Source organism: Capricornis sumatraensis, chromosome 20 (assembly GCF_032405125.1).
Source record: "Capricornis sumatraensis isolate serow.1 chromosome 20, serow.2, whole genome shotgun sequence".
In the NCBI taxonomy this organism is placed as follows: domain Eukaryota; kingdom Metazoa; phylum Chordata; class Mammalia; order Artiodactyla; family Bovidae; genus Capricornis; species Capricornis sumatraensis.
The window spans coordinates 7,893,228-7,908,077 of NC_091088.1; the positions used below are offsets into that span (position 1 = coordinate 7,893,228).

The 14,850-nt window shown below is 38.0% G+C and overlaps 1 protein-coding gene across 1 annotated transcript in view; it reads right to left on the reverse strand.

The window, feature by feature from the left end:
- Positions 1-14,850, reverse strand: part of RFWD3 (ring finger and WD repeat domain 3) — a 38,779-nt gene that overhangs the window by 10,807 nt on the left and 13,122 nt on the right. The window contains exons 5-9 of the mRNA XM_068992359.1: positions 8,004-8,198; positions 7,813-7,904; positions 3,681-3,795; positions 2,958-3,180; positions 419-569 (exon numbers count right to left, since the gene is read on the reverse strand). Of these exons, the coding sequence (XP_068848460.1) occupies positions 419-569; positions 2,958-3,180; positions 3,681-3,795; positions 7,813-7,904; positions 8,004-8,198 (776 nt within the window). The remainder of the gene's footprint in view (positions 1-418; positions 570-2,957; positions 3,181-3,680; positions 3,796-7,812; positions 7,905-8,003; positions 8,199-14,850) is intronic.

Consider the following 14,850-nt stretch of genomic DNA (forward strand, 5'->3'; position numbering starts at 1 on the left):
GACAGTTTGGTATTTAACCTTTCTTTTTTCCCTTCTATTTTTCAATACTACTAAAATAAGTCATAGCATTTAGATATATATAAAACATAACAGAATTGACTGAGTTTTGGGATAAAATTAAGCTGAAGCATTCTTGAAAAGTCAAAAGATATATATCTGCATGGTTTAAGATATATTTTGTAGCATATGTAATTTTAAAGAAGTGGACCACCACATATTCAGCTTTGCAACCAGCTGTGTCCACTTCTTAAAGCAATACATTTAAAATTCAATGAACCTGGATCTGAGAAAACAATGCCTTGGACAGCTCCCATCCCATCCCCACCCCAAAAACCAAAGTCATCATAACACAGATACTAATTTCCAAGCTATTCAACACTAGGCATCCCAAGGCCCATCTTCCCCACAAAGTACTCACCTGGTCAGTTTAATTGTGCTGTCCAGGGAAGCAGACAGAAGTAAGCCTTTGGATCGACTGCTGAAAGCCAGTCCACGTATTTGTTTGCCATGCATAGGAATATACTGACTGCTTTTCATGTCGGCAGTACTCAACATCTTAACACCAAAGCCTGCCAAATTTATGAGAGAGTGAAACAGATCACTGAAAGTCAATTAAGGGCAAAGGAAACTACCATTTCAAGCAACATCTTTGTTCACCTTTCTTGGCATGTCAGTTTCTGGGAAAAAACTAGTCGAACAAAGAAAATAATTCCCAGGTTATAATTTATTTTAAAAAGTACATTCTATCCCAAATGTCTATCAAGTATATGAGAAACCATCATATATACATACAGTGGAATACCACCCAGTAATAAAAAGAAATGAACTACTGACAGACACAATAATATGGATAATCTTTATAAAGTTACCTTGAAAGAACTCAGACAAAAAGAGTTAACACTGTATGGCTCCAGTTATGTAAAATCCTAGAAAATATAAACTAATATACCGAGATAGAAAGTAGTTGCCTTGGGATGGGGAGAGGAGGGAGGAACAAGTGGATGATGGATTACAAAGAGCCTGAGCAAACTTTCAGGGCAACTGATATGTTCATTACCTTGACTGTTATGAAGTTTTAGAAGTGTTTTAGAAGTGTATACAAATATTGATACATACATCAATACTCACCAAATGGTATCACATTAAGGAGGTGCAGTTTACTGTATATCAATTATACTGTAATAATAAAGCTTTTAAAGGAAAGCGAGAGACTAGTCTTTCTGAACCACACACATATACTCAAAAATGTAGATGAGAGTGAACAACAAAGAATGGAGATAAGCAATTTCTGTGTCATGTGGTCAAGATGTTAATTTTTCTGAAACAGAGTGAAAATAGGTAAAATCAAGTATCTTAATGTATATCATTCCAAGAGGGGAAAGAAAGCCAAAAACTTGTCCTTTTAAATTTATTTGTTACTCTGTTCTCTTACCAGGAAATAACACATTTATTTTATCAAGTATATATTTTATCTGAGTTATACACTAACAAAATTTGTCAAATCTTAGATTTAAGATATCCTTAAGAGACTTCCCTGGTGGTCCAGTGGCTAAGAATTTGTCTTGCAGTGTAGGAGATGTGGGTTCAACCCCTGGTCTGTAAACTAAGATCCCACATGCCACAGAGCAATTAAGCTCATGCACGTCAACTACTGAAACCTGTGCGCTCCAAAGCCCACCTGTCCCAACTAGAGAGCTCAAGAACTGCAAGGCAAGATCCCGCACGATGCAACTAAGACCCAATGCAGCCACACAGATGAGTGAGTTGAGACACTTGAAAAAAAAAATAGCCTTGAATCACACTTCTCCTTCGCTAGGGAATCAAGTGAGAGAAAGTTTATTGTGATTCTGCTAAAACAGAATTAGCAGAGCCAGAGAAACAAACATGGAAACTATAGGTTTTAAATCAACAACGGAACTTGAGATTTTGTCTAGTTAATCATTAAAGGAAACAAGAAATTAGCATTATCAGTCTATCAGGACGAGCTGGCTATGCAGGACAGAACAGACATCCTAAGAAATAAAGGAACAGATTACATCCAATTTGGGAAACAACTGGAATAAATATTTTTCCAATTAATTATCTTCAGGTTTCACTTGAAGATAAATCTTTTTATTAAAACTGTGAATGGAATATAGCAACATTATAAACAATCCTTTTACTTTCCCCTCAATTGGAGCCTCCTGATAGCCTTTCAACTCACAGTTAGTGTCAGTGAATAGACAAATATATGATATTCAAGGGATTCCACTACAAATCCTGTACATACCTAAGTATGGGGGACACAGTTTTGAAGCATTTGAAAGGAACTTCTAAGTGGGGAGACACTAAATCAGGCAGAAGCAAAGGGACCTTACAGTTGGCAGAAATCATATGCTGAAGAGCGCAGGAAAAAACATCTAGAACATTGGGCCTGTGAGGTTTGGTTTTCAACATTAAAACAACCTAAAATGAAACTTGAAAAGCGCACAAAAAAGAGAAAATCAGTACAATATTAATAAAATAATAATGTTTCCAAATTCTTTTACTGGGAATTATTCAATATGCACACTACTGAAAATAAGCATTCAATTTTGTTTTAACTTGAATTAGACCTTGGGGTAGTGTTTTTTTTCAAATATTTCTAGTCTAAAATGAATCTGTATTTTAGCAGGACATAAAGGCAATTATAGTTCTTATCCTTGGACAACTCACACTTCTAAGCACGTGTTCTCTCACTTTACCATGGTTCAGCATCTCTGCCCTTCTGGTGAACAAGTTTACAAAAGTCAGACAGACAGTGCAGACATCTCTGTAGTGCCCTGAAGTATCTGTATCAAGGAAAGCAACTAGGAAAAAAGTGATTTGGTGGGCTGTGGATAGTGTTCACCTACTAGTGAGTCCTGGATTATCCAAAAAGGGAGGAAATAAATAGAGTCCAACAATGAACATAAAAACTGAAGTTCTGGACTATTTACCTGGAAGGAAGGCAGCCTGAGGAGAAGGTTGTGATACCACCAGGCAGCTCAAAGCATCACAGTATGTCATGACTCGACAGTTTCCTGTTTGAGACACTGTGAATGTCTTCTGGAAATGGTACTTCTGTTGACTCTGGCTGGAGGGCAGGCCACTTAGGAAATGTGGTTGGGAACCCCCAGGCTGCTGTGAGATCTTATCCTGACCGATAAGTTTTTGCAAGTCCTAAAACGAAAACGATTTTGAAGACATAAAGCTTTTTCGTCTGGTATTACCCTCAAATACAATTCCTTGATCTAATACAAGGATATTTATCCTTTACATGAAAATGTTGACATGAATTCTAAAGTGCTGCTGCAGTTTTCACAATATTTCAACAAGCAATTGAAACAGGGAGAGCACCATCATCACAAAGGGCTGAAAGTCTTTAATGATTTAGACACTTTGTCTAAAATTCTCACTTTATTGTTAGATTCAAGCAAGTGAAATGACCTAAACAAGTTGTGAATTATCAGGTGGCTGTTCAATTTTTTTTTTTTTTAATTCAGGATGCAGTAGAATTCATCATAAAGCACATATATAAGTTCTAATAAAAAATAAAGTTGATCATGTTTCCTTCCTGAAAAACTTGGTAAATCCTATTTGTATCTGAGTAAAACTAAATATTTAGATGCCTTCTTAATTCCTATTCCAACAGTTCTTTGGATTAGAAAAGGCAAACTTACCTGAACACGACTCTGAAGCCTAGAGCATTCATCAGTGAGGGCTTGAAGCTGCAGCCGACACTGTGCCGAGTCTAACTCAGCCTTCTTCCTTAGCTTCTGTTCCTTTTGTAAGGAACTAGAGGGGGAAAGCCAGCAATAGGTGGAGATTAGAAAGGCTACAAAAGACTTCTCATCAAGATGCACAGTAAATTTATGCTATGATATACACACTTTGACTATATCATTTAGGGAATAAAATATAACAAGAAAAATCTCTCAAACCGAGAAACATTACAGAAGAATAGCAGACAGGGCTGAGCTCATAGCCAACTGGAGTGGGTCTCACTGTTGAGGTACGCAATGACCAGGAATTTGGCTTTTACTAAGGAATGGGGTAGAGAAGGCAATGGCACCCCACTCTAGTACTCTTGCCTGGAAAATCCCATGGATGGAGGAGCCTGGTAGGCTGCAGTCCATGGGTTCGCGAAGAGTAGGACATGACTGAGTAACTTCACTTTCACTTTTCACTTTCATGCATTGGAGAAGGAAATGGCAACCCACTCCAGTGTTCTTGCCTGGAGAATCCCAGGGACGGGGGAGCCTGGTGGGCTGCCATCTATGGGGTTGCACAGAGTCGGACACGACTAAAGTAACTTAGCAGCAGCAGCAGCAGCAAGGAATGGGGACATAAAATGCAAAATGAGGGATTACAGCCAAGCTCACTGCCTGAGTTAGAGTCAAATTAGAAAAGAGTAAAATGACCTGTTAAAAGATCATCTACCAGATAAAAAAATCGGCTACTAGATGTTCATGAGATATTCAAATAAATAACACTACAAAAAGAGGTTGGAAGTTTTAAAAAAGTATATACCAGGTAAACGCTAAAAAAAAAAAAAGACTGATTACAATCAAAAAGGATGGACAAGCATAAAGAGGAATAATATACAATGAAAAGACACATTCATAGGTATGAAAATCATAAATTCGTGTTTCAAAATATGAAATGCAAATAGAGATTTCCACTCCAATAAGATAGGAGAGAAAAAAGATGAAAATTGGAAAGGAAGAGATAAAGTGGCTCTTATTTATCTTTATGGAAAATTCAAGAGAACCCACAAGCTATTAAGAGTTTAGTAAGGTTACTAGAGTTAAGATCAAGAAAATTAGATCAACAGCATTCCCATATACCAGACAGGTGATTTGTAAATGTAACAAAAAAAGTTCATTCGAAATAGCATTCTAACAGTAACCTAGGAATAAAGTTAAGGCCTTTAAGAAGCAAAATACAGTTATAAATGACACAAGGAAACAGTAAATAAGTGAAAGGATATATAATGTTGATGGCTAGAAAGACTAAACTGAAGCACTAGAACTAACAGATCCTAGAACAAAAGAGTAGTTCATTTATAATATAGAAACTTAATTTAGAATAGAAGTAGCAATTGAAATTTATAGATAGGACATACTTCACTAAAAGTAAAAACTTATTCAACAAAGGATACCATAAACAAGTCAAAGAGACAAATCAAAAACTAGAAGATGACGTGTGCAATGTGCACAACCAACGAGTTAGTATAAGGAAAACAAAGAACTATAAATCAGTAAGAAACAAATAAATAATATACTTGGCTCAATATAAGTAAGTAAAATATTTGAACAAAATTTACAGAAGAGTATGTTCAACCTCATAAGTGATTGAGAAAAACCTCATAAGGAAAGCAAACTAAAGTAAACGCTACTTCACTTCATGAAACTGGCAAAATTAAGTCTGATAATATAAAGTAGATGAAGGTATGAAAAAAATGTGAAATCCCTTACATTACTGCTGCTGGTATAAACTGGAAAAGCCTTTACGAAGAGCAATTTGACAGTATCTAGTAAAGTTGAAATTACATGTACCCTATGATAAAGCAAATCCATTTATAGACGTAATGATATTCTCACCCATTTCTGTGCAGCATGGCTTATACTAATGAAAACTGGAAACTACTTGTCTACCAATACAAAATACATATAGGAAAACTCTACAGAACTAGAACACTTTATAGAAATTAAAATGAATCAACGAGAGCTACATATATCAACCAGGATATGTGCCTCAAAGTATTAAGCAAAATCAAGCTACAGAAGAAAAACTATAATCCAATAACCCTTGCATAAAATGTGAAAACTTTCTAAATCACACTGTATGTGCTTTATGGTCATAGATCATCTGAGGAAAGAGACGGAATTAAGAAAAACTTGGTGCACAAGGAAGCCTCCTCGGTATCTTATAAGAATATATTTCTTTTTTAAAAGACCCAAAACAAATACGGAAAATGTTAAGATTTGATAAAGTTGAGCCTGTGGGTATTCATCCTATTTGTCTCGGTATGTATCACCATTTTGAAATTCTTCTCAAGAGGCTAAGGAGTACACCTATTGTAGTAATTAGCAAAGTTTTCAATACAATCATGCATTAATAGCCACCCATACTGGTTTTGCCTTTTCAAGAAAATTTCCCCCACCACATACCTGTCATTTTAACATACTACAAATAAATATTTATTGGAGTGAATAAAAAAAGGCAAACAAGGAGTAAAATTTATACATCTGTAATTCCACTTTACAGTGACTACTTATGTTTTTTTCCAGTTTGCAAAAATATAATCACACTAACAACATGCTTTCACATGACAACATACTATATGTACTTCAACATCAGTTTTAATCAATGTATAGTGTTTCATCACATGGATATGCCAGAGTTTACTCAATCAATTAACCTTCTTGGTTTGGATTATTAACTAAATGAAAAGCCTGATTAAACACATTTTTGTACATATCCTTAGTCATTTTTTTAGAATGCCTAAAGCAGAATTACTTTTAGACTTCTGAATTATATTGCCAAGGGCCTCTCTAAATGTTAATATCTATGTACATTTTTACCAGTGATCCATAAGCAAACCCACATCCCTGTACTCTCAATGCGGGGGTGGGTGGGGGGGTGGTTTTTGGCGGCTGCTGCATGGCATGTGGAATCTCAGTTCCCTGACCAGGGAACAAACCAGCCTCCCCTGCATTGCAAGGATGATTCTGAACCACTGGACCACCCGGGAATTCCCAATCTTTACTGTTCTTAAAGCATATTTTGTAAGTAGTGCTTTTAGCAATTGTCCATGGGCTTCCCAAATCCCAGTAATTTCTTGCATTGTATTGTTTAAGTTATGAGATTTCTTTGTAGAATACTGTGGCAGGAGGGCTCAGGGACACAAGAAGCAAAAATTTTCAGTTTTTAAAAAAGTACCTTTAAGCCTATTCTAATGACAAGGAGGTTGAGACTTGGAGTGTGTTCTAGATGGCCATGAATTGGCCACTCATGCCCTGATTCAGTATTCATCGAATTTAGTGGCAGAGACAGACTGTAAAGGTAATTCCTTAGGGAAGAAGCTGAACAGGCTACCAAAAAATCCAGGCTATCTTTCTGTGAGGGTCTGCTGTCCAGCTCAGGTGTGAGGTATTACTGTATGGCTAAAGGTTTCTCTATGACTTTTGATTTCAGGAGGGCTTACCAGACCATGTCTTGGCCTCCCCAAGTCTTATTACCAAAGATTAAGTCTTAGCGCTGACTCCAAGTTCACAGGAATGCCAAAGTGCTCCTGCAGAGCTACCTGCTCCAATCAGCACACAACCCTCAGGCCCTGAAAATGCAGGCTCATGAGAGGTGCTGAGCACACAGATGAACGCAGCAGTCTACCACAGGTTGCTCTTCTTTCAACCCCCCCTCTTTCAAGAAAGGAGATTTTTATCCTCTACTTCTCAGTTGTTTTCCTGTGCATTGACTTCATTTTCTGATATTCTATACTAGCTTTTTTCCCTGACGAGTTCAAGCAAAAGTCCTGGGGCTGACATTCATTGAGCTAGGTGAAGTCACAATAATTTGTTACTCCAGATCATCACTTTTAATCCTATATGGAGAGCAAACCGTCCATCAGGTGATCAGACATGTATCATAAGTCACAATGTTAAATTGCCAACAATCCCCAGAGATCCCTAGTCACAGTCCAAGGAAAGCCTCAGAATCACACTAAGAGTGAATCATACCCCCCTTTTCAGGTGAGCCTACAAAGAACCAAAAAGGAATATTCCAGCTAGACAGACTGTTTCCACCTACCTCTTCATGAGCTCCTGCTCACTTGTGTCCAAAGCTCTCAAGGTCCGGGCATAAAGGACAACGATATCACTTTGCTTGGCTTTCTTGTTGCACTAAGGAGCCCAAAAGGACACAATTAGTGTGGTTCTAGGAATCCGCCTGACTTAACATGTTGACTGTGCATATACACAGTTCTTAACTACGGTCTCTACCTGGGGACATTTTCGGGTCTGTCCTCTGAGCCACTTTGAAATGCATTTGTAACCAAAGAGGTGCCCACAGCGCAATGCAGAGAGCCGGTGATCCCCAGCATTGGTCCACTGTTCCAGACATATTGTGCAAGTGTCTCCTTCTTCCTCATCCACAGAAGCAGAAGTTAGAGAAGGGTTAGACTTCTGGGGAGACTGCTGGATGGAAACCACAATACATTCAAATTAGAGAAAATGCAAAATCTGTCTTGAAGATATGAAACTAACAAATTAACAAGTCACACAAAAATGAACAAACCCAATTGAAAAATGCCAAAGAAAAACCCAACACCCATGAATCACTTCCCATTCTTTCCAGAGTGCAATCTGGTCAAAGATAATATAAACCGTGAAAATATTATTATTATCCTTTGAACTCACAAAATTCTTGATTTTTTTTCATTCAAATGACAAAAAGGAGCTAATTTACGAAGATATTAAAACAAAACAAACGCAGAAGTGACCCAGTTAAATAACAACAGGGAATATTAAGTCTTTTATACATTTGAAATTAGGTTCATAGTTCAAGTAACTATAAAATATCTGGTTCATGTGAATAAAGATAAAAATACAAGGGAAAAGAGAAATGAATATAAACAGCTCACACAAAAATACAAATGGTTAGTAAGTGTTCAGCTATAGTTAAAGAAACAAAAATTAAACTATGTTTTTACTTCTTTTCATCTATTAGATAATGTCTGGTAACATGAAGCACTGAGGGTGAGGAAGAAATGGGCATGCTTACATACTGCTGTTCCAAGTAGAAACTGGCACAAATTTTCCAGAGGGCAACTTGGCATTATCTATCAAAACTAAAAATACAAACATTCTTCCTTTGATAAAGCAACCTCTCTGGAAGAAATATATCCCATGAATATAACCACAAGTATTTGCCAAGACAGTAATGCAAAGATGCTCAGTGCACCATGATCTTAGTAGGAAGCAACAATAGTGCACATGCAAGGGAACAATTAACTAAAAATGTATTCCTATGTAAAAACACTATGCAGCTATTACTACCAGTAAGAATGAGATTCAATTTTATGTTGGATAGTCACTAAGTTATGTCCGACTCTTTGCGACCCCATGGACTATAGCCCACCAGGCTTGTCTGTGCATGGGACTTCCCAGGCAAGAATACTGGAGTGGGTAGCCATTTCCTTCAATTTTATGTACTGACAATAAAAAGCTCTCCAAGAGAAACTTCCCTGGTGGTCTAGTGACTGGGAATCTGTGTTCCAATGCAGGGGACATGGGTTTGATCCCTGGTCAAGGAACTAGGATTCCACATGGCACAGAGCAACTAAGCCCAGGGACTGCAATGACTAAGCTTGTACATTCCAGAGCAGAGAAGAGAAGCTTGTGTGCTGCAACTAAAGGCCCTGAGTGCTGCAACGAAGACCCAGTGTAGCCAAAATTAAAAAAAAAAAAGACATGACTAGAATCAAGATCAGTTGAGCAATTAATCACATATTTAATCACCTAGTCTTACAATTTAAAAAAAACCTCTCCAAGATACAAGTCAGGGGGCAAAGAAACCAGTCCTGGAACAGGATAGTATATAATCTCTCTTTTAAAATAGAGCATTTAAATGAATTCAGTAAAGTCGAAGGATACAAAATTCATCTACAGAAATCTGTTGCATTTCTACACACTAACAATGGACTATCAGAAAGAGAAATTGAGAAATATAATCTCATTATGAACTGTATTAAAGAGAATAAAATAAACTAGAATTAAATCTAACCAAAGAGGTAAAAGACCTGTACTCTGAAAACTATGACATTGATGAAAGAAACTGAAGACGACATAAACAATTGGAAAAACATATTATGCGTGTTGGAAGAACTGGATTGGAAGAATTAACATTGTTAAAATCATCATCCTCCCACCAAGGCAATCTATAAATGCAATGCAATCCCTGCCAAATATGAACAGCATTTTTCATAGAACTAGACTAAATGAATTTAAATTTATATGAAAACAAAAGACTAGAAACAGCCAAAGCAATCTCAAGAAAGAAAACAAAGGTGGAAATATCACACTCTCTGATTTCAATCTGTACTACAAAGCTACAGTAATCACAACAGTATGGTACCGTCACATAAGCAGACATACAGATCACAGAACAGAACAGAGGGTGCAAAGACAAACCCACACTTACATGGGCCATTAATTTACCAAAAAAGAGGGAAGAGTAGACAACGGGGAAAGACAGTCTCTTCAATAAATGGTGTTGGGAAATCTGGACAACCGGACCACTTTCTCTAACTTTCTATTTTATACCAATATTGTGATAGTTTCAGGTGTACAGCAAAGGGACTCAGCCAAACACTGGACTACTTTCTCACATCAGATACAAAAGTAACCTTAAAATGGACTATAGATTTAAATATTGAAACCATAAAATTCGTAGAAGAAAACATAGGCACTAAAGCTCTTTGACAGTAGTCCTAGCAATATTGTTTTGAATATGTCTCCTCAGGCAAGGGAAGGAAGCAAAAATAAACAAGACTATCAAACTTAAAGCTTTTGCACAGCAAAGGAAACTAACAACAAAATGAACAGGCAGCCTACCAAATAGGAGAAGATATTAACAAAAGATATCTGATAAGGGGTTAATATCCAGAATAAATGAAGAGCTCACACAACTCAACAGCAAAGAAAACCTGATTAAAAATGGTCAGAAGGCGGGAATACAGATTTTGCCAGAGATGGCCAAGAGACAAATAAAAAGAAAAGATGTTCAACATTAGTAATTATCAGATCGGTTCAGTCGCTCAGTTGTGTCCGACTCTTTGTGACCCATAAACTGCAGCATGCCAGGCCTTCCTGTCCATCACCAAATCCCAGAGTTCACCCAAACCCATAAGTCAGTGATGCCAACCAACCATCTCATCCTCTGTTGTCCCCTTCTCCTCCTGCACTCAATCTTTCCCAGCATCACAGTCTTTTCAAATGAGTCAGCTCTTCGCATCAGGTGGCCAAAGTATTGGAGTTTCAGCTTCAACATCAGTCCTTCCAATGAACACCCAGGACTGATCTCCTTTAGAATGGACTGGTTGGATCTCCTTGTAGTCCAAGGGACTCTCAAGAGTCTTTTCCAACACCACAGTTCAAAAGCATCAATTCTTCGGCGCTCAGTTTTCTTTATAGTCCAATTCTCACATCCATACATGACCACTGGAAAAGCCATAGCCTTGACTAGACAGACCTTCGTTGACAAAGTAATGTCTCTGCTTTTCAATATGCTGTCTAGGTTGGTCATAACTTTCCTTCCAAGGAGTAAGCGTCTTTTAATTTCATGGCTGCAATCACTATCTGCAGTGATTTTGGAGCCCAGAAAAATAAAGTCAGCCACTATTTCCCCATCTATTTGCCATGAAGTGATGGGACCAGATGCCATGATCTTCGTTTTCTGAATGTTGAGCTTTAAGGCAACTTTTTCACTCTCCTCTTTCACCTTCATCAAGAGGCTCTTTAGTTCTTCACTTTCTGCCATAAGGGTGGTATCATCTGCATATCTGAGGTTATTAATATTACTCCTGGAAACTTTGATTCCAGCTTGTGCTTCCTCCAGCCCAGCATTTCTCATGATGTACTCTGCACAGAAGTTAAATAAGCAGGGTGACAATATACAGCTTTGATGTACTCCTTTTCCTATTAGGAACCAGTCTGTTGTTCCATGTCCAGTTCTAACTGCTGCTTCCTGACCTGCGTACAGATTTCTCAAGAGGCAGGTCAGGTGGTCTGGTATTCCCATCTCTTGAAGAATTTTCCAGTTTCTTGTGATCCACACAGTCAAAGGCTTTGGCATAGTCAATAAAGCAGAAATAGATGTTTTTCTGGAACTCTCTTGCCTTTTCCATGATCCAGCAGATGTTGGCTATTTGATCTCTGGTTCCTCTGCCTTTTCTAAATCCAGCTTGAACATCTGGAAGTTCACAGTTCACATATTGCTGAAGCCTGGCTTGGAGAATTTTAAGCATTACTTTACTAGCATGTCAGATGAGTGCAATTGTGCGGTAGTTTGAGCATTCTTTGGCATTGCCTTTCTTTGGGATTGGAATGAAAACTGACCTTTTCCAGTCCTGTGGCCACTGCTGAGTCTTCCAAATTTGCTGGCATATTGAGTGCAGCACTTTCACAGCATCATCTTTCAGGATTTGAAATAGCTCCACTGGAATTCCATCACCTCCACTAGCTTTGTTCGTAGTGATTCTTCCTAAGGCCCACTTGACTTCACATTCCAGGATGTCTGGCTCTAGGTGAGTGATCACACCATCGTGATTATCTTGATCATGAAGATCTTTTTTGTTCAGTTCTTCTGTGTATTCTTGCCACCTCTTCTTAATATCTTCTGCTTCTGTTAGGTCCATATCATTTCTGTCCTTTATTAAGCCCATCTTTGCATGAAATGTCCCCATGGTATCTCAAACTTTCTTGAAGAGATCTGTAGTCTTTCCCATTCTATTGTTTTCCTCTATTTTTTTGCACTGAGTGCTGAAGAAGGCTTTCTTATCCTTGCTATTCTTTGGAACTCTGCATTCAAATGGGTGTATCTTTCCTTTTCGCTTCCCTTCTTTTCACAGCTATTTGTAAGGCCTCCTTGGACAGCCATTTTGCTTTTTTGCATTTCTTTTTCTTGGGGATGGTCTTGATTCCTGTTTCCTGCACAATGTCATGAACCTCCGTCCACAGTTCATCAGGCACTGTGTCTATAGGATCTAGTCCCTTAAATCTATTTCTCACTTCCACTGTATAGTCATAAAGGATTTGATTTAGGTAATACCTGAATGTAATTATCACGGACATGCAAATTAAAACCACAAAGAGATACCACCTTATACCTGTCAGAACGGCTATCGTCAAAACAACAACACATAGCAAGCATTGGCAAGGATATGGAGAAAAGGAAACACTTGTGAACTGTTGGTAGGAACATAAGCTGGTGCAGCCACTAAGGAAACAGTACGGATTATGGACAAATACCATATGATCTCACTTAAATGTAATCTAAACAATAAAACAACAAAACCCCGCAGGCTAACAGACACAGAGAACAAATGGGTAACTGCCAAAAGGAAGGGAGTGGGACGGGGGGTGGTATGACAAAACAGGTTGAAGGGGATTAAGAGGTACTAACTTGCACTCATCTCACACGCTAGCAAAGTAATGCTCAAAATTCTCCAAGCCAGGCTTCAACAGTAAGTGAACCAAGAACTTCCAGATGTTCAAGCTGGATTTAGAAAAGGCAGAGGAACCAGAGATCAAATTGCCAACATCCGCTGGATCATCAAAAAAGCAAGAGTTCCAGAAAGACATCTACTTCAGCTTTATTGACTATGCCAAAGCCTTTGACTGTGTGGATCACAATAAACTGTGGAAAATTCTGAAAGAGATGGGAATATCAGACCACCTGACGTACCTCCTAGAAACCTGTATGCAGGTCAGGAAGCAGCAGTTAGAACTGGACATGAAAAAACAGACTGGTTCCAAATAGAAAAAGGAGTACATCAAGGCTGTATACTGTCACCTTGCTTATTTAACTTATATGCAGAGTACACCATGAGAAATGCCGGGCTAGATGAATCACAAGCTGGAATAAAGATTGCAGGGAGAATTATCAATAACCTCAAATATGCAGATGACACTGCCCTTACGGAAGAAAGTGAAGAAGAACTAAAGAGCCTCTTGATGAAAGTGAAAGAGAAGAGTGAAAAAGTTGGCTTAAAGCTCAACATTCTGAAAACTAAGATCATAGCACCTGGTCCCATCACTTCACAGCAAACAGATGGGGAAACAATGGAAACTAACAGACTTTATTAGCTTGGGCTCCAAAATCACTGCAGATAGTGACAGCAGCCATGAAATTAAAAGATGCTTGCTCCGTGGAAGAAAAGCTATGACCAACTTAGAGAGCATATTAAAAAGTAGAAAGAATTATTATGCTGACAAAGGTTCATCTAGTCAAAGCCATAGTTTTTCCAGCAGTCAAGGATGGATGTGACAGTTGGACCATAAAGCTGAGCACTGAAGAATTGATGCTTTTGAACTATGGTGTTGGAGAAGACTCCTGAGAGTCCCTTGGACTGCAAAGAGATTCAAGCAGTCCATCCTAAAGGAAATCAGTCCTGAATATTCATTGGAAGGATTGATGTTGAAGCTGAAACTCTGATACATTGGCCACCTGATGCGAAGAACTCATCATTGGAAAAGCCCGTGATGCTGGGAAAGATTAAAGGCAGGCGAAGGGCACAACAGAGGATGAGATGGTTGGATGGCATCAACAACTTGATGGACATAAGTCTGAGCAAGCTGTGGGGAGTTTGTGATGGACAGGGAAGCCTGGCGTGCTGCCGTCCATGAGGTCTCAAAGAGTTGGGCACAACTGAGTGACTGAACTGAACTTCCAGTTATAAAATAATAAACCATGGGGATGTAACATATAGCCTAAGGAATGTGGTCAATAATACTGTTATAGTTTTGTATGGGGACAAATGGTTACTAAATTTATTGTGGTGATCACTTTATAATATATGCAAATGTCAAGTCACTTTGCAGTACACCTGAAACTAACATTGTATGTCAACTATATTTCAATAAAGAAAAAAAGTATACATATAAGTAAATTTACATGAGCATCATTTTTCTAAAGAGAATAAATAAAAACAGAAATATACAAAAAGTGAATCAGTGATGTTTCAGAACTGGCAGGGTCCACAGTTTATATAAATATGTCTCATATTAAGGACAGTGATGTTATTTTTAAAAATAAAAACTGTTTATCTCATAGCAAGCATTCTGCCAG